Source organism: Varroa jacobsoni, unplaced genomic scaffold (genome assembly GCF_002532875.2).
Source record: "Varroa jacobsoni isolate VJ856 unplaced genomic scaffold, vjacob_1.0 scaffold_1191, whole genome shotgun sequence".
NCBI lineage: Eukaryota > Metazoa > Arthropoda > Arachnida > Mesostigmata > Varroidae > Varroa > Varroa jacobsoni.
Window position 1 is genome coordinate 182,424 of NW_019214093.1, and position 18,033 is coordinate 200,456.

General features: G+C 38.3%; 2 protein-coding genes across 11 annotated transcripts; one reads left to right on the top strand and one right to left on the bottom strand.

Moving 5' to 3' along the window:
* Window positions 1-386: 386 nt before the first annotated feature.
* LOC111267459 (ribosome production factor 1) lies at window positions 387-13,406 on the bottom strand. 7 transcript variants are annotated; one of them, XM_022845729.2, is made up of 6 exons: window positions 13,316-13,406; window positions 12,641-12,856; window positions 11,212-11,268; window positions 2,509-2,812; window positions 1,496-1,775; window positions 387-822 (listed from the first exon to the last, which is right to left on the bottom strand). In XM_022845729.2, exons 2-6 carry the CDS (start codon window positions 12,806-12,808, stop codon window positions 642-644), a joined length of 990 nt encoding a protein of 329 aa, XP_022701464.1. In that variant the 5' UTR covers window positions 12,809-12,856; window positions 13,316-13,406; the 3' UTR covers window positions 387-641. The 7 variants fall into 7 exon arrangements, with proteins under 7 accessions (XP_022701464.1, XP_022701462.1, XP_022701465.1 ...); XM_022845727.2 differs by having other exon boundaries at window positions 13,245-13,366; XM_022845730.2 differs by having other exon boundaries at window positions 12,641-12,853; window positions 13,245-13,348.
* On the top strand, window positions 3,551-15,741 carry Trs31 (trafficking protein particle complex subunit 31). 4 transcript variants are annotated; one of them, XM_022845723.2, is made up of 5 exons: window positions 13,478-13,814; window positions 14,146-14,283; window positions 14,459-14,589; window positions 15,027-15,156; window positions 15,549-15,741. In XM_022845723.2, exons 1-5 carry the CDS (start codon window positions 13,743-13,745, stop codon window positions 15,609-15,611), a joined length of 534 nt encoding a protein of 177 aa, XP_022701458.1. In that variant the 5' UTR covers window positions 13,478-13,742; the 3' UTR covers window positions 15,612-15,741. The 4 variants fall into 4 exon arrangements, with proteins under 4 accessions (XP_022701457.1, XP_022701456.1, XP_086827460.1 ...); XM_022845722.2 differs by lacking the exons at window positions 13,478-13,814; window positions 15,027-15,156; window positions 15,549-15,741 and adding exons at window positions 3,551-4,014; window positions 9,019-10,340; XM_022845721.2 differs by lacking the exons at window positions 13,478-13,814; window positions 15,027-15,156; window positions 15,549-15,741 and adding exons at window positions 5,698-6,236; window positions 9,019-10,340.
* Window positions 15,742-18,033: the final 2,292 nt, after the last annotated feature.

Sequence of the window (18,033 nt, forward strand, 5' to 3'; positions counted from 1 at the left end):
AATCTATAGATTTTAAAAAAATTGTATGGGACGGATGACACAACGACCACCTTTTTGACCTTTTCTAATCTCAGTTTCTCAGCAAAATCCATCATTTTTCTATTAAAGTAAATTATTTTTCTAAGCTACTGTTGGTGTTTGCTATAGCTCAAACATGGTTATTGACTCGTTACATATTTTTTTCATAGTCGCTATTAGTCATGCAACGATTGAAAGTTATACCAAAAAACTAAAAAGGATGTCGGGATTTCCTTTCCTCTCAATAATGTCTTTGGCCTACTCTGTACTTTATAAATACAAGATTTAGCAATAACACTTCGCCGGACTTTTCGATGGCCCAAGTTGCTTCCTCCCAAATCGATCAGTGCATTAAAAACACAAACAAATCGTTACAGGCACATCTAAGTGTGGGATCCACGGGCACTTTATTATAATTTCTTTTCATACGTTTGACTACAGCATGTTAATTTGTAATATCTCGTACGATCTGCTTGCGTAGGTCAATCAGTCTTTCGTCTAGCAAATGTATCCCACAAACACAAGTAATGAACAGTCCTCCACTCAAGCGCTTTCAACGAAATCATATTTTATGGTAAAGGCTGCGATTTATTTCAAAAATTAGATGTCGGGTAGCGGCGCACTTAGAGGAAAAATCGTCTTCTCGATGTTTCCATTTCATGTCGTTTGAGAATCCACTCGTATTCCCCGTATTTCGAGTCGAACGTACCCTTTTGAAGGCTTTGCAACTTAAGGGTGAATCGCGGGCCTATCTCCTGAAGGCGGCACCTCTGTCCATTAGAATCAAATTCATAACGATGGTGTCTAAAATGGCAAAGTACCATAAAGAACAACACGGGTAAGCCGACGTTAGTTTATGTTCAACGCGACCACATCAATCGTAAAAGATTAGTTATCTGTGGTTATAAGTTATAACTGGAAGAACACGTTTTAATTCTTTGCACATAGTTAAATGCCAGCAATAAAAAAAAGCTCACATAAAAGGAGATTGTAACAGATCCAGATGTCACTTAATCACGCCGATAGAGACCCCCTCTAAATGGAGTTTGCCGATAATAAGGTATACTATTTTGTTTTGATAATTTGATATCATAGAATGTATATATGTGTATATATATTATAGGTTAAACTGATCCACTGCGAGTTGCCCTTACTACACCTTATATTCTTTCTTTCTTTATTTTACATATGAAATAACTATACGTGTCGGGTAAGTTCCGTCATCTGTTAAAATCGCCCAATATTTCGCGACTCTTCATCCGCTTCTCCGTATTTCAAATATGAATTCCAATACATTTAATAATGTATTTCGATAGATGCCAGTTCCTTAAAAATAAACCTTATATAAATTAAATTAATGTTACCGGAAGGGGCGCAATGAGAATTAGTATTGCGCCACTGAAAAATGAAGTTATTTACTGAGTCATACGATACTGCAAATAGCACCTATCCCATTGTTACTATCTACTATGCTTACCTGAAGAAAATGAAATCTCGTTGATTATGAAACGTTATAATGCGTCGTCCATGAAATTCGGGATTGTAATGAAATAAAGCCGCCAACATCCGAGATACAGTGTGACCTAGTCTAGTGCCGAAATTATTTAGCAGCACTTCCGGCCTGTGTGGAGTAAACTGCGCGGCCTTCTTTATCTGTTTCATGTGTTTCACCGAACTTAGCTTGTAGTATGCCGTCGGACCGTCTGGCAGATGGATCACCAACAGGCCACTGGGTGCTCCACGATGCTCGTTAATGACTGAGCATAGGAAAACAATAAGGATTTAGATAACGGGGAGCAGTAGTAAGGAATGAAGTAATTGGCTCAGGATAGCACGATAATCACCAGAACGATGCAGTGGTAACAAGCTGGCTTTATGAAGTTAGGAATATACGGGTTTCAAGTTAGGTATAGACATGTTCCGTTTTGTTTCGGAAGGAACCAGCCATCCGAAGCAATGCCTAGCTGAGGCAGCACCGAACGAAAAACTCGAAATAATTCTCACTCAGTTATTTCATAAGCAATTCTTCTATAAGCATAAGCCATAATAACACATCGACGTATCTGATATTACGTAACAGTACATTAAAATATTTAATATTTCTATTAGCGTCAATCATATTGTAAAATATATGTATGTAAAATAGATTAATGTATCAGTTTTTATTATGCGATCGTAGTATAAAAATTATAGTGCTCTGTTTACAAAAGCCATAACTCAAGAAAATTTTAACTTGATATTCGTAATGTCTGTTCTAGTTAATTCCTACCTTTATCCTTTTTAATTCCTTGTAATAAAAGAGAATCGATTTACGACGTCGTAAGCCTAATCCAAAAATCGTAGAATTAAATAATAATCTTTAACTTTACTTAATTTATACTTTTTTTTTAACAAGTGTATTCATTTTACACTCAGATACATGAGTCACGTTTAAAACAAATGAGCCGTCATAAACGTTAGGCTTTAGAAAAGAAACAAAACGGTAAGTACCTAGAAAATCTGTAAATCCTTTCTCGACAGCCTGCGGAACTGTTTTCTTGATGTGCGCGTAGTTGCGGTAATGAAACTCTGCGTTGGGAAGCACGAGTTCAAGTTCCCTGCAGAATCTAATCGTAGAGCCGCGAGGCTTGTCCACTGTCGTGATGAGAATCTTCGGTAGATACTCCCTTGCAAAGTACGAAGCAAATTCGTCGGTCAGGTTGTCAAGATTCACTTCCTCATCGCCCGGTTGTAACATAGTCTCATCTGGTTCTCGGGTGTTCTCTAGGGTACGCGGAATTTGCTTTGGTGGAGCCTAAAAACGTGATAAATCAATTACAATATAACACTATAATTTGAAATGGGACAGATCTTTCGCACAAAAATGTGACGGGGTAAAGCAGATTGGATAATCGCAGATCATTATCGTATCGGTCCACTAACATCCTACGTATGTTTTTATATGCGATTAGTGTTCGACCTATACTCTATGTATCAAAAAAAGGGTACAAAAGATTGTGCCGGAGTGGCGTTACACGTTCCCATGAGATTTTTCGAAAAACGGCTTTACAACACGTCTTCATTACAGGATTCATCTTAGGACGTCTTCATAATTAGTTACGTAACACCTGACGAATCCCCCTAAGCCGGAACCCGTTCTATCGAATTTTGAATTCTAAAAAAATAGGATGCAATTCTCGTATATACGAAATGGAATAAACTTTAAATGCTGATTTTCATTTTCTCCCACTTCCCGTATCCGCTAATAGTCCTTGCGGATTTATACAATCCAGTGATAATATTGCCTGTTCCAGGAGGGCTGACTTACGACTGGCTATGCTGAATGCGTATTAAATATAATATCACATTATTCGCTTCTAACTAAAAACACAGCTAGGGGTTTGGTGTCAATGTAGGTATGAACCTTCTCGTTGTTTCGTTCAGGTACAAAGGTTCTATTCCGAAAAGTCTTGGTGGTTTCCACACTTGCTTTCCTTTCCTTGTGTATAAGTCGTTACTCTGACTAGAATAACGACATTCGAGGTATACATACAACAAGCATAATCCATTAGTTCACAAAGCAACAAAGATATGAGATTTACTGATCCATTGCCGCCAAACGATGAACTTAATAGAATAGTTATTACATTCATCCTCAAGTATATTCACAACGTCTGCTTTCGACAGTTCTAAATGCCCCGAAATCAACGTCAGTTTTACCATCAAACGTTGCTTCAAACGGTTAGCCCCTCAGCGCAAACAAATTATGTTCAATTGGCAGGTGTTCAGTCGTGATGGTAATGAGGGTGGTTGCGTCACGCCAAAGATATCTTTAATTGAACACCATTATACCTAGTGATTTTACGAGACCGATTACTTGGTTTCGTAACACGTTTGTGGTCTTTGTACAAACGGGCAGTTCTATTTGAATTTAATCGCAAAAAAAATTGAAACCCTCAATCTGTGATGATATCTGCGTTGTACTGAAGTTTTCGGAACGTTTGACTGTGAAGAAAGGTAAGTTCCATATACAAAGTGGTTTTCTTAATTTAAGATTTGAGCGTGATTGGTCCCAATTACTTGAGTTTATTACAAGAATCAATTTCACCACGCAGCGGACCTATTTTTTTTAGGGATGGAGCATTTACAAATTATTGTGACGTAAGAGCATATATTGACAAGGATATTTCAAACAGATGTCTTGCATAAAAAGATCCCATAGAATGTCTTCCCGTTCCCTAGACGTAATGCCAATGCACTTTAAAATACACCTTAGATATATGGTCTATAACAGAAAGCCGATGACACTAAAAATCCTCAAGTGAATTTACAGATCAATGACCCAGCGTTATCCGCAACACATTGACATAAGGATGATAATTTTAAACACCTGCGGCGGAGGAAAAAGTTACATATTTTATGTAGAACCTTCCGCAGTTTTTGAATAAAACGCATAATTATTTAAACGGTGTATGTATATGTTGTATCCAGAAAGCTTTGCTCGCAGTCTAAATTTTGCGTGAATCAAGATATGCGATTATAAGATATAAGCTGGTTACGATAAAACGGGGAGCTTTCAAATCATGTTCGAGGCCTTCTCCGCTTACAAGTATAGCATAGTGGCTCAAACGCTCAATACAGTTTGACTGTGTAATTATTTCGGCATGTAAACATCTTTCTCTCTAATCATGCAAGAGTTTTTTCTATACCGATCTAAAAGCACACTTTAGATTACTCTTCCTTTAAATTAATGACCGCTTTGAAGACAGAGCTGCTCACAGTCTTGAACAGCTAGAGTGTACCTACTTGTATACAATAACAATCAGGCGTAGGAATCTGTTCACCTACATGGTAAAGCAAAAAGAGTGGCTTTGGTCCATCTTTGAACTGTACCATTTTAATTTCCATTCATTTGGAAACTTAAAAGGAAAAGTTTTGGAAAGATCTGATTGAATGTTGTATGCTGGGTAACGAGTTGGTCTTCACTGCAAGACAGGCTTAAGGATGTAAATAAAATGATAAATCTTAGTACTGGAAACAATTTTTTTATAAAGCAACTTTAGGAGACCCACTTTGGGCCCAGCTAAAAAAAAACGTCTTACGTAAGAATCTGTGTGTAATATGACGTTACACGTATTCGTTTGCCAAACGTTGATTCATTCAACTGTTGCTAGCGCGCGTACCCAGTGTGGCCGAGGTTACTGAACAGCATTTGGGACGAAAACTGTGTTCTGCGATCATTCGACCGCTTAAATACGACGTAGTCATGAACAGGGTTCTGTTACACTTTACCGACACTCGAGCTCTCGGCAAATGTATGATACACTCTCGTATCACATCTAATATTCAAGAACGTTCTGGTAGTTCCTTAGGCAAAAATCTTCCAATTCAAGATTTATTATATGATATATTTTAAACCATATGAGCTAAATATGTACATTGTCAAAAATAAACCATACCATTCCTTTTCTACATGATGATATACAATGCCATAATCATTCGCGGAAATGCGTACCTCAACATTCCTTTATGAAATCGATTGGCCCCCTCCAATACGAAGGTTCGAATCTTTAGAAAACACGAACAGTCGAGGTTTTCGCGCCTAAACGCTGTTGTGACTCGTTTATCGCTTTCACCTAAGCCTTCCCTTTCCCTCTTTTTGTCCACTAAGGTGGCAAGAGCGGTCACAGCAGCGGCGTGTCAGCGTAGATTGAATAACTCTTCTGTGCGCGAAATGAACAGATCCGATTGGAATACAGTCGGGAAGCTTCTTTGCTTGATCCTTCATATTTTGACCCTGCCTCGTCGCCCTCTTTTGTGAAATTTTCTTCCTGTGTGTGCACTATTACGATTGGACTGTCGCAACCAAAACGCCGTAGCTCTACAAGAACTGACACAACGCCAACGACACTGATAGGCAGCTCACTTCCGAACGCACTAGACAACAAAATTTGTTGCTCCTACTGCTAAGATTACTACCGCCGATTAATAAGCCCTACCAATAGACCAATTGTCACAGCTCCGCCATTATAATGACGCCGGCAACATCAGCGGCACCGTAGTAGCCGAGGCCCACTGCTACCTTGAGTAAGAGAAAGAAGCCCGTATTAGGCTATGTACCGTACCGGCTAAGGGTGCTCAAAGAATAACCGTACAGTATCATCGAAGGGACGGTGGAGTGTAATAGTGTTCCAAAGTGGAAACAACCAGCCTTTGTAACACCGGAAATAGCTCTGATGGTAAGATCTATGCATTGTACCTTCTTGTTCCGAGGTAGCTATAGTTGCTACGCCCACATGTACATTTCTAAATACTAGTGAATCTGTGTCAGCGTGTGTTGTAGTTACCAGTCGAGTGAGAATTGGACGACCAGTGCAAATTCCTGGCCCTTGTGTACAGCTCTGGAGTCGGCGGTCCCGCTCAACAAGGGCTTATTGAAAGATTCTCTTCTTATGAATTAGCGATATAAACGTGGAAAATAGTTTAGTCTGTTACTCTTATGATCGACTATTTTATATACGGTACAGCTCCAACCAATTGGATAGTGTGGCCATGAAACGAGGGCCAGTAGCAACTAAGTTACTGAAGATATGTTCGTTCTTATTGTTATTTGAGACCGTTGGCAGTTCAACACATTTCTAGTTATCAAAGTGCATCGTTCATGTAGAAAGTATTATGTTCATTAATTCATGTAAATGTTATCAAACACAAGCATTTGACAGTTCGAACTTAACGCCGAGTAAGTGAGATCGTACGAGGTTAAATTTCGAAAGACTACGCTACCACGTCTATTTCTTTACAAATATACGTATTCCTCTTAGGGCAATAGATTTCCATTTTGTTAACGTGTGCGTTGATCTCATAAATATATGGACACAAGCGGTTTATCAGATAGATACAACAAGAAAGAGGTGCTTGCGTAAGATATTATTTGAAACCATAACTACTTCAGCGGATTAACAACCATTAGCAACAGCTAGAAGGACCGCATTTTGCTTGTTGCCGCTATTGCGGGACCACAACAATACCACTAAGTATGAATGAGAATGACAGTATAGCCAAAAATGGATTTTTTGCTTCGGTTGTGACATAAATTGTCACGAAGCGCGCTACCACCTAAAGTTCTATAGCCGTGGAAAAAAACAGGTGCCTTACACAAACAATTGTTGAATACCTTTTACTCTAAGGACATAAGTAACTGTACCAGCTTTTGGTCCTCTTCTTCCTCTTCTATTTGTCAGAATCCGAGTTTACTAAGAACTGTATGTATTATGAAATTGACAGTATTTACGTAATGGTTCTAGGCGAAGACGTTGTTTTATGAATACTGTCTATCTCAAATAACCCACAGACGTTGTGTAACGAGAACAACCGTAGTACGTTATATGGCTACTTAATCGTACACTGAGCCGTCAGGAAGAAAGCCAGGCCAGGTTGCAATTTTTGTCTTTATAGTCTTTCAACTAAGATTTTTACAATTGACTATTCCACTAGAGGTGACCATAGGTGACTATAGGTTCTGTTAGAGAAGACTGATTGCGCTCAGTGCAACCCGCCCTTATGTGTACTCGAACCCTGATTTGTGTCACTGAATAAAGGAAACGTCATAGCAATCTACTAATGTTTAGTATTGTTAAGAGCATGTTGTGCGGCCACACTTTACAGCTGAAGTCTTCATCTGCCGCTATGAAATTTTCACCCATTGAGCCCTAGTCACCTTCATATCCGTGGAACTGACTCCCATATTACTTCAAAGCAAACCTTACAGCGCGTTCCGATGGATTTGCGCGTGTGCACTAGCCAAGGTGATCTAATACGCACTGAGGTTGGCTCAACTGATAGCGAAAAATGCCAGCTTCGAACGCCGGTGGTGCAAGTCGGAGGCAACGGCTGAAAATTCGAGCATAAACGCCTTTGATTCGAATCTTATGGGCTTAATAAGTAATCTAATCGTTTTGTTTATAATTTTGCTAGTCGATTCGGCTTTAATTCCTATACCCAGCATATCATTGCTATTCTGAATAGCTAGGAATAAACAGTTGGAACGCTGCTACAGCTAACGCTTTGTGGTAATGTTTACAAATTAGTCTGTCTGACAAATCGTATATCTAACCTCAATGACCATCAGATGTTAATGGAAGCCATAGCGGCATCGAAATGTGTCCATTACTGAGAAGCCAATGATTTCGCTGAGCATCTTTTACGAAGTAATTAGGTTTTTCAATGGTCACTTCAAACTTATTATTACCGAATGTTTTTGATACTACATTAAAGTAATAAAGGGGCACCGATAATATATATCAGTGTTTTATGCATGCCATCAAACAGGGTTGCTTCAGTTTCCGTTAACAGATATAGTGAAGGTAAGAGTGCTCGCCCGATGTACGAATGGATGGACAGAAAAAAAAAACTGTGGATATGGCTATAAACGTCACTTTCTCACATTCCTAAAAGGAAATAAGGGTATTGTTTACACTCGCCATTTTTCTTACCCTCTTCTGCAAGTGAATCTACTTTGATACCTTATAATGGCAAGGGATATAATTCAATAGTTATTTGGAAAAGAGCAGCAAAGCTTGGGAGAGGCATAAAAATATCAGAATTTTTTCTCACTAAATCCTCTACTATTACAGGATGGGTTTGGAAAACGAAAACGAAGTTTATTCAAAAATCCCAAGAGTACTTTTAATTTTGACAGCAAAACATTGCTCCAACGTATTAGGTGCATTCATAAAAATCTGCTGCGCTATTGATTTCGCCTATTGATCATGGTCAATCAAGCCACGACTGTAAGTGCAATAGTGTTTTTATAAAAAGTAAGAAACAAATGCTTACGTGCCGTCCGTTACATCCGGTTGACAGCTGAACATCTTTCGCTTTTCTTCTAGGAGATTGCGTTGGTTTTCTAATCCCGTGAAATTCACATTTCGATTGGTCCCTGGCCCTGAATCGGTTTGTTTTTTGTAGTATAACAAAATGTGGTAAAATCTAACTGGAAGTTCTACCCTGTGTTCATTACAGGAGAAAACTATCAATTGTTCCGTTCATGGCGCTATGACGTTCTCTCAGCTGGCGGTGGCGATCATTGATTCACTCGAGTTTCAACGACTTCGGTGGATCGGTCAAGTTGGTGTAACCGACCATGTCTACCCTACAGCGACCCATTCCCGATTCGAACATTGCTTGGGAACGGCTCACCTAAGCAAGCTCTTTATCTCGGAAATCGCCCGCCGCCAACCTGAGTTGAATGTTTCCGAGCGGGAAATCCGTTGTATTACACTTGCCGGTCTATGTCATGACCTTGGTCATGGGCCATTCTCACATTTATGGGAGAAATTTTACAAGACAGCTGGCGAACAGGTTTACGGGAACAAGGATATTCAGTGGCACCACGAAAAAACGTCGGTACACATCTTTCGGCATCTATTAAGGCGCAACCGGATTCTCGAGCGTTTTCCAAACGAAATTAATGAGTCGGATGTTTACATGATTGAAAACTTAATTTTAGGCGAAGTTCCGAATAAAACAACGCGCCGTTTCCTCTACCAGATCGTAAATAATCCAGATTCCAAAATGGACGTTGACAAATGGGACTATTTTATGCGTGACGCGCAAAATCTTGGTATTAAAATTGACTTTGAGTACCAGCATGTACTGCGAAATCTCGAAGTACTTGAATACGAGGGAAGTTTGCATGTGTGCTTTCGTGACAAGTGCTACGACATAATACAACAGGCATTTGAAAACCGTTTCAAACTGCATAAAAGGGCCTACCAACATCACAAAGTGAAAATTATGGATGAAATGTTGATACAAGCTCTCCTTGAATTGGAACGAGGTGGCAAACTCGATGCCTGGGCAACAACTCACGCCATAGCCTGTGAACAGCCAACGGGACCAGCCTTAATGAAGTTTATAGAGTTGAGCGACCCAGCAATTAAAGTGGAACTCCGAAAGCATTCCGAGATTTATCGCGCAATGCTCGAACGTTCGACGAATATTCATATGTACCGTTACATTGGGAAGTTAAGCTTTGGCGAACAGGTAAAACGCGAGTTCCTCGCTAGTCTACCAAATTATAGTCTGCGACCTCAGGACGTAAGCCTTCTTGAGATTAATATCCACATGGGCAAAGAAGGAGACAACCCTATGAACCAGATTTTGTTCTTTAGAAAAGGTTCTACTCGCCCAGAACTTCTTGCTTCAGACAGTCGCCAGTTAAGTCAAGAGCGAAATTATGTAGTTGCTTTAAGGTGTTCTGACGCCGACATGCAGAAACGAGTAGAAAATGCTCTACGCAACTTCCAAAATGTTTTCTTCCATAACGTTGAAAACGCTCCGAGGCAAGTACCCGAATCCGACTAATGATTAAAGATGATACAATACAAAAGTGATACCGAAAGACGGAGGTACGCACAGAAATCTGTAACCGTCTGTAGTACAATCCGAACGGTTTACCAATAGATCATGGCAGTGAAAGGTGTGGATAACCGTGTGAAGTCCATGCTCAACTTTAAGTTCCACTTATTGCTTACCCTTAGAGCAAGCTAACCAGTTGATTCGATTGAAAACTTTACTTACTTTTGGCTACAGGCAGATGCTTTAAATATATACTTCTTGATCAAAGTATCATAGGTGGTGATATCTAAGTACATGTCTGTTATGTAGACGTTTAACGAGCAGATGAGCAGTAAAATATTATTAATTCGTTCTGCTTTTTATATCAAAGCTAATTGCTATTCAAATGTTAGCGCTGTGCTGTTGAGGCGTGTGAATGAACAAAAAGCAAGGCATGCAATGGACTTACGATGTCGTATGCACGAAAAACCGTAAATAACAACAAAAATAAGCAAAGCCATATATATATTCACCTACTTTTCTATATATATATATATATATATATGCAAAAAAAAATGGAAACAAAACATGTCACGACCAGCCAACTTAATTGTTACAGCTTAATAACTTTAATAAAGATAGTGAACATTGTAGGGCGTGGTAAAATATGGCTCTAATAATTCATTTTTATACTAATTGTCTCTTTTTTTTGTTACGGTAATTAACTTATCTCAGGTTTTTTAGCCGAAGTCTTGAGCTCTCTAGGCTTTTCTAGGATACTTCTAGATAAGTCGGAAGGGATTTGCATCAGATCATTGCAATCGTATTTTCTTCGAACGAAAACTAAAATCGAAGCGGAATTGCCATATTGCTTACGTTTTCACCGAGAGCTTTCGCTTCCTTCACTCTCCGCTGACGAGCCTCGCGCTGCTCCTGAAATTTGCAAAACAAAAAGGTTGCTAACTATTCAATTCATCACTTGAATGATTACGATTATCATATGAGTGTTAAGATAAAAGCGTGGTTGAGAAGCTCCATCGCGAGAGCAAACAAAAGTGCGCTGGATACCTACTTTTTTTGTATCGGGGAGATCATTAACAAGCATCCAACACTATAAATGTGATGGTCGACACATGCTTAGAGCTATGAAATGTAATTGGCCGCTAATAGTTCAAAATGGTCGAGTTGTTGCGGGACATCTTTTGTTACAGATCTAAAGTCTACATGTGCTCATGCTTTATAGAAAAATAATGTCATGAGAAAGAAAAATGTTTTCCGCTAGCGTTGAAGCAGGCAATTCTCTATTACTTTTAATATAATATAATACACGACTAGCGAGGCAACTGGCGCAAACTCCATTCGCATTCATTTTGTTGTCATTTATATGTACCCTCATTTCAACCAGATTTGAAAATAATTGTAAGGTACTAAAATTGTTAGACAAGGTGTCGGCTGTTCATAGTTTGGCCTGATTGCGCAAAAGTGACAGGTCTTAACTGCGAGTATGAATTTTGTAAGTTAAAAGAACTGATGTTGTTACATTATGTCAGAAAGACTTATTGTATTCGGCCTAATCTTTTTCTTACTTCGCCAAAGGCACGTAATGTAATAAAGTCTTTATCGTTGAAGTGGGACCACGGTTAAAATCAACTACCTGCAAAAAGCTGATGTCATTCTGGTCCCCGATACCATAGTATTGACAACAAAACGTTCAAATAGTAGCGGTAGAATAGTAATATTAGTAGAAAAACGTATGAAGAAATAAAACAGAATTCAGTTATTCAATGACCCCAGTGGAACAAGAGTCAGGTGGGTAATTAACCAGACAGGAATGTTCATTGTATAGCTATAGAAATCAAGTGTGTCAAAAAAGAACTGGGTGCTGTTATATGAAAAGCTAATCACGATAACTGAATTTTTTGCGAAATGTACGGAGGGTACAAATGCTTCAGCGAATTGAATGTGTTTTACAGCAGGCTTCCGTTGTGCACGGGGTTTCAGCCTTATTTCGTACAAGCACGAAGATGTGATAGCAATACATCATTTTTAAACTTATTATATCCTGGCTGAGTCTGACAAAAAGTGCGTAAGACCTAAACTATGAAAATGATCCATGTAGGTCCATGTAATCATGTATTTAACATATTAGCACAGGGTTATAGTTATTCACTATCACTAGTCAACATTGCTACTATCGTCCATTATTTTTTGGTTTTTGGCGGGTGTTTTTTTCTTTTCGTTAATGACAGACATGTATTTAAATTCAAATTGAATCGAAGTTTTCCTCCGCCATGGCGCCTCTTACCTTATTTTTTTGCTTTTTAAGCTTTAAATATATTTCCCGGCGCTTGGCCTTGTTGCGAATCTCCGAGATATTTTTAACCATTTGGTTTGCTGGATTGGGTCCAGGCCGGTTCCACTCAGTTGGCGGAGCATCCTCATCCTTTTCCTTATCTCTGTTACGCCGTCCCATATCCTCGTGTTGAGCTTAACTCTTGTTATTGTGGAAATTAGGCCACTACTACCGAAAAAATATAAGAAACTTCAACGTATCCCTTATACAAACAAATATTAAACACCGCTCGTGCCCGTTATCTTTAGTCAAACCTATTGACACAATCATACAATCACCAAAATTAGTTTGAAGATATATCGAAAGCACTGATACAAATCTGCAGTTATTATCTACGACTAAGACGACGGTATACTGACTTTATACAACCTCCATTAATAAACTGTAAAGGTAACAATTGCTACACGTCACTTCGTATGTGGCAACAGTTTAAATTGTTCTTCTCAGACTTACAGATTAAATTTAAATACAAAATAACTGCATGTGGCTTGAACTTGATTTATGCCGTCTTATTTCATTGAAAAATCTAAAATTTGTACTTGAAATCCTGACATGCCTGGATGCCGTATTCGAAATAGTGCGGAAAAACAATTTGTCTCATTCAACAAACAAACAGCCACATCGTACCACGTGCAGCATGTGTCCTGCCTCGCCACAAGCGCCACAAAACAAACCAAAACGCTCTTGAGATCATTCGTGAACGTATCGCTATTAGCTGACCCGCTCCTTCGCGTCGTCTGCTATTTTATTTTGTTTACCTGATGGATTGTTAGTGACCGATAGCGAAGTGTCAAATATTAAACAGCAGCAAAGAGAGAATTACCCTGACAAGAAAGAAGTGTCCTTAAAAATAAAAGGAAGTGTGCATTCCATCATCAAGTGCCATATGCTTGCATTCGAATTTTAGGCCGAAATAGAACGTATTTTCGCACAATGACATTGTTCAGCAATGCAAAATTGCCCGTTCTGTACGGCTTGTAGGAAATCAGCAGGGTTCAGTACTGATTAAAGTTAATAATGTATCGATAAAACCTCGTGAAAAAGAATAGTCAATATGAACATCATATCGTCCTCTAAAAATAAAGTGTCCAACGTTGACAAGCCTCTCATCAAGCCTCGAAGCGACGTAAATATCTAGGACCTGATTCTGTACTATTTATCCTTAAATAATGTAAAAAATCTTCTAAATTAGGAATTAGTTGTAGTTGCTTCATATATGCTTATATAGCTCGTTGGATCTTCTGACTAGGCCGAATCGTACAACGAATAATTCAAGAAACCTAGTGGGAAATTTTAAAGAATATATCGGATGCGCTTATTGTGGCGATGGAAAAATTCTAGCAACGTATGCACTGAACACTAGTATCATAATTTCCATCTTATCGCAAACCAACAAACCCATTCTTAGCGTTACCAGATAAAATGGCCTTTTATCGAGTACAATTATCTTATTGCAGATACATATATCTCTCTATGGCTTGCTATTTTCTGAAGTCGTACAATACTGTCAAAATCGAGCCTCTTCTGTCAGCGAAATTCAGGCTAAACTCGCCGATCTAGGCCAGCATATTGGTCAGCGCGTCATGGATGTACAGGTAATTTGAGACATAGACAATCGTAAGTTACTTTGTACGATACCGTTTTTATTACCATATAAGCCACTTATATTGTGATAAAATACTGTTATAAACCCAAAATCCACCAATTGAAGTCCTCGGCACTATACGACCCTCTGTAATATAACACTGTTCTTGACTTGGAATTATTCAGGCTGTTCGCGACAAAAACTTTAAACGTGAGACGAAACTCATACAGATGCTAATTATGATAAAGAGTACCATCTGGAAAAACCTATTTGGAAAGGAGGCTGACAAACTGGAACAGGCTAATGGAGACGATAAGTGAGTATTTTTTAAATAAGGTGATTGTTATATTTTTTGGAGGCAAGTAGAATGTCAGTCTATAAACTAACGCATGCGTTGTTATCGTAGTAGTATAGATATTTGTGCGTAACATATATAGCTCCGGTTACTTGGAAGGGGACGAAAGGATCATTATTTATTATGCGTTACGTTTTCTTCGTGCAGCCGTGAGGTATAGACTTTTTGTAACCGGGTTAGCCAACGCCGTCCAAATCACCGCGTCGACGAAGTATACAAATCTAGTTCTAAAATATCCATTTCATAACAAATACGCTTTATACGTTAGTAGATCTCACTTTCTACATTTGCTATCAGAATAAAGGTCAATCAATAAATTAAGCATATCTTATTACTCTACGTGAATGCAATAATTAACTCAACTGGTTTATGCGTCCTGTTTGGTCTCCGATGCTTAGAACGTATTATATCGTGGACGGGGAACCACTGGTGAATCGTTTCATCTCAATGCCGAAAGACCTTTCAAGCCTCAATTGTGCCTATTTCATGGCTGGCATTGTTGAAGCAATTATGGTCGGCGCTAATTTTGTAAGTCGAATATATTAAATGAATTGTTACATATTTAATAGTGTTTTATTGTAAATGTATAGCATGTATTGTAGTCATTTATACGTATGATATACTGGATACTTGTCTACGCAAGGATGTGCTTTGGTCAACCGGTTTTATTTGGGGTGCCTTTCTTCATCAATGGCATTAAGTTTCGTTAATAGAAAAGCCAAATAGAGTAGGGACACGAATACTTGCTAGGTTCATATTAATATTTTTAATCAAATTTCAATAGATGTCCATTGTGAAACTTGATGGTTTACAAAAATCTTTGCTACTGCATGCAGTTATTTCGGTTACGACAAGATTTTAACAATGAGTATCTCTTGTGATCATCTTTATTGGTCTTACCTTTATTCAACCTGTTCCAGCCGTGTAAGGTAACAGCGTTATGGCACGACGGAGGAACGACATTCATCATTAAATTAGCATGAACGAGAGATTCAAACAATTAAATAATATAGTTATCAAATGATTATACGTAAAAACTGTGGCGATCCATAGATACTACCTTGTTCATATAGCTACTATATACAAATATTAATAAAGGCAATTATGTATTTAGTTCGGACGAATTCTTTTTTAAAAAGTTGTGTTATTTTTTCTGTTTTAAACAAAAAGAACACGAGTGAGTTTAAAAAGCGAAGTACAATTATGCCCAAATATGTGCAGGAGGTTGACGAAGTTACCTAACAGCACACGTACATCAACGAGTAATTTTTTGCGAAACTGAGATCCAGTGAGCTGAGGATGGTACAGTAATGGTGCGATTACTCTGAACAATATTGCAGTTCTGTGGGAAACTATTACTGGAGTGCAATGGAGGAGAAACAGTGTTGTTGTTTAGCGTCTAAGAAACAACTCAGTCCGTATTAACAAATCCTCCAGAACGCAAAAACGAATTTCGGCATTTTTCTGTTTTGCATGGCAAGGGAATTTGCATGCCTCTCCCGAAACAGACACAAAATATAGGTAGCAGTGAACCAGACGCCGATGTAGTCATAAATAGAGAAATGACCACGTTTGCCCACAAACTTTTGGACACTTGTGAAGGGTATATTACATAACGGGAGTAGATTCATTGCTCACTCGAAGGGTCAGCGGCGGAATACAATGCCTCAAGCCGGTTCCTTTGCACTCTATTGATGTAGGTTTCTATTGATCTTTGCCGAGATCTGCTTGGGTTGTCTAATAAACGATTAACGATTCGAAGTCTCAATATAAAACGTGAACGGATTTGGGTGCTTCTTTTCCGGCTAGTCGGTCACTTAACGACAACCTATTGAAAATCCGTGTAATGGTCCGAATTGTCTGTCCGTACAATAGGCAACTTAAAAATGGATTGCATAATTTTTACTTTTTTAGACGTCGCAATTTCAGGAGCCTTGAATAATATATTTATCAAGTAGGAAAAGCCTGCGAAGGAAAACACTTCCGAGTTGACACACCACTTTGTGAATAGTTAACTTTTCTTACTATATCAAAACAGCAGGGTTAGTGTAGCAAAATTACTTGATTGTTTAGTCTGACTTAAAATAATTTATTTATTGTCTATTTCTAAAATAACGTTTTACGTGCATATCTGTTAGGTTTGAATATTGTGCATCCTCATGAAGGTTATCAATTGGACGTAGCTGGAAAAAAATTAGAATTTTGCTTAGCGGACGCTTATCGGAAGATTGTCGAGATCACTTTGTAGATATTAAAGGCTTATAAAAAAAAAAAACTGAAAATATTTAGAGCAAACGCTTTACTAAGGCGTTTCAACCAATTTTAGTATTCGCATAAAAAGTCTTGTCTTCTAGTTAAGCACTCATTTATATTTAATTTTGGTAAACACAAGTTAATTTTGGTGAGCGCGCGTTTCCTTGAGGGACTGAGATGTAATCCTGTGGCGAAAACCAAATTCATGTTAGGACATATTATACAGTTACTGCAGTTACTCGGTAAGTTGAACTCATCCATAGACAACTGGTTTTTTAAGTAGTATAAAATTCTAGATTTGGCCGCGCGCAACGCTTTCTTGGAGAAGCCTCTTGAAAATGAATGCAGATTCGAGAAAAGTTACTTAGGCTTCTCTGGAACGAAGCGATATGCGAAGCCAATCATTTTCTAATTCATTTCCTAGAAACTACTAAATCGATTGCCTGAAAAAAAATCATGAATAAAAAACCTAATCTAATCGAATCCTAAAGGCTACTGGGTGAGAACGCTCTTCTAAGTAACTTTCTTTCGCGCTATAAACAGACGAACATGAAGTTTTGTAATACACTAGTTATTTATACAATGTATGAAAACAAGTAGCAAAAAATATTGAGAATTTTATAGTTACCAGGTAGGTTACATATAAAGCCCAACTCTTTCTCGCATAGAGGATCTTTGTCTGATATCTTATTACGCCTTTTTTCTCGTAATATGATTGAGCACTGAACCATATATGTCAAGAGAATACCCATACATCAGCTATGGTGCGGCGGTTAGTACATAGTGGCCGCCTGTTTATAGATATTACAACACAAAATTATTAAAATAAATATCTTTATATAAATGTAACGAATACTAGTCATAAGGCAAAACTCAAACAAAACATTTCCTTTAGAACTTTGACAATGATTTCACCTAAAATGTACAACGTAGCCAACAATAATAATAAAACAACGGAATAATTTGCCATCGTTTTTCTATTACGTGTGCAATACGCATAAATGATACGTCTATGCAACTAGGGGCATTCTAAGTGGTAGCCATAAAAATAAGTCAGCTTGGACTAGCGGATACGGAAGTAAGTCTTCTTCTTTACTGATGATACTATACCTGCATTGTAATGTATCGGATTATCATTTGTGAGTCTGGTGA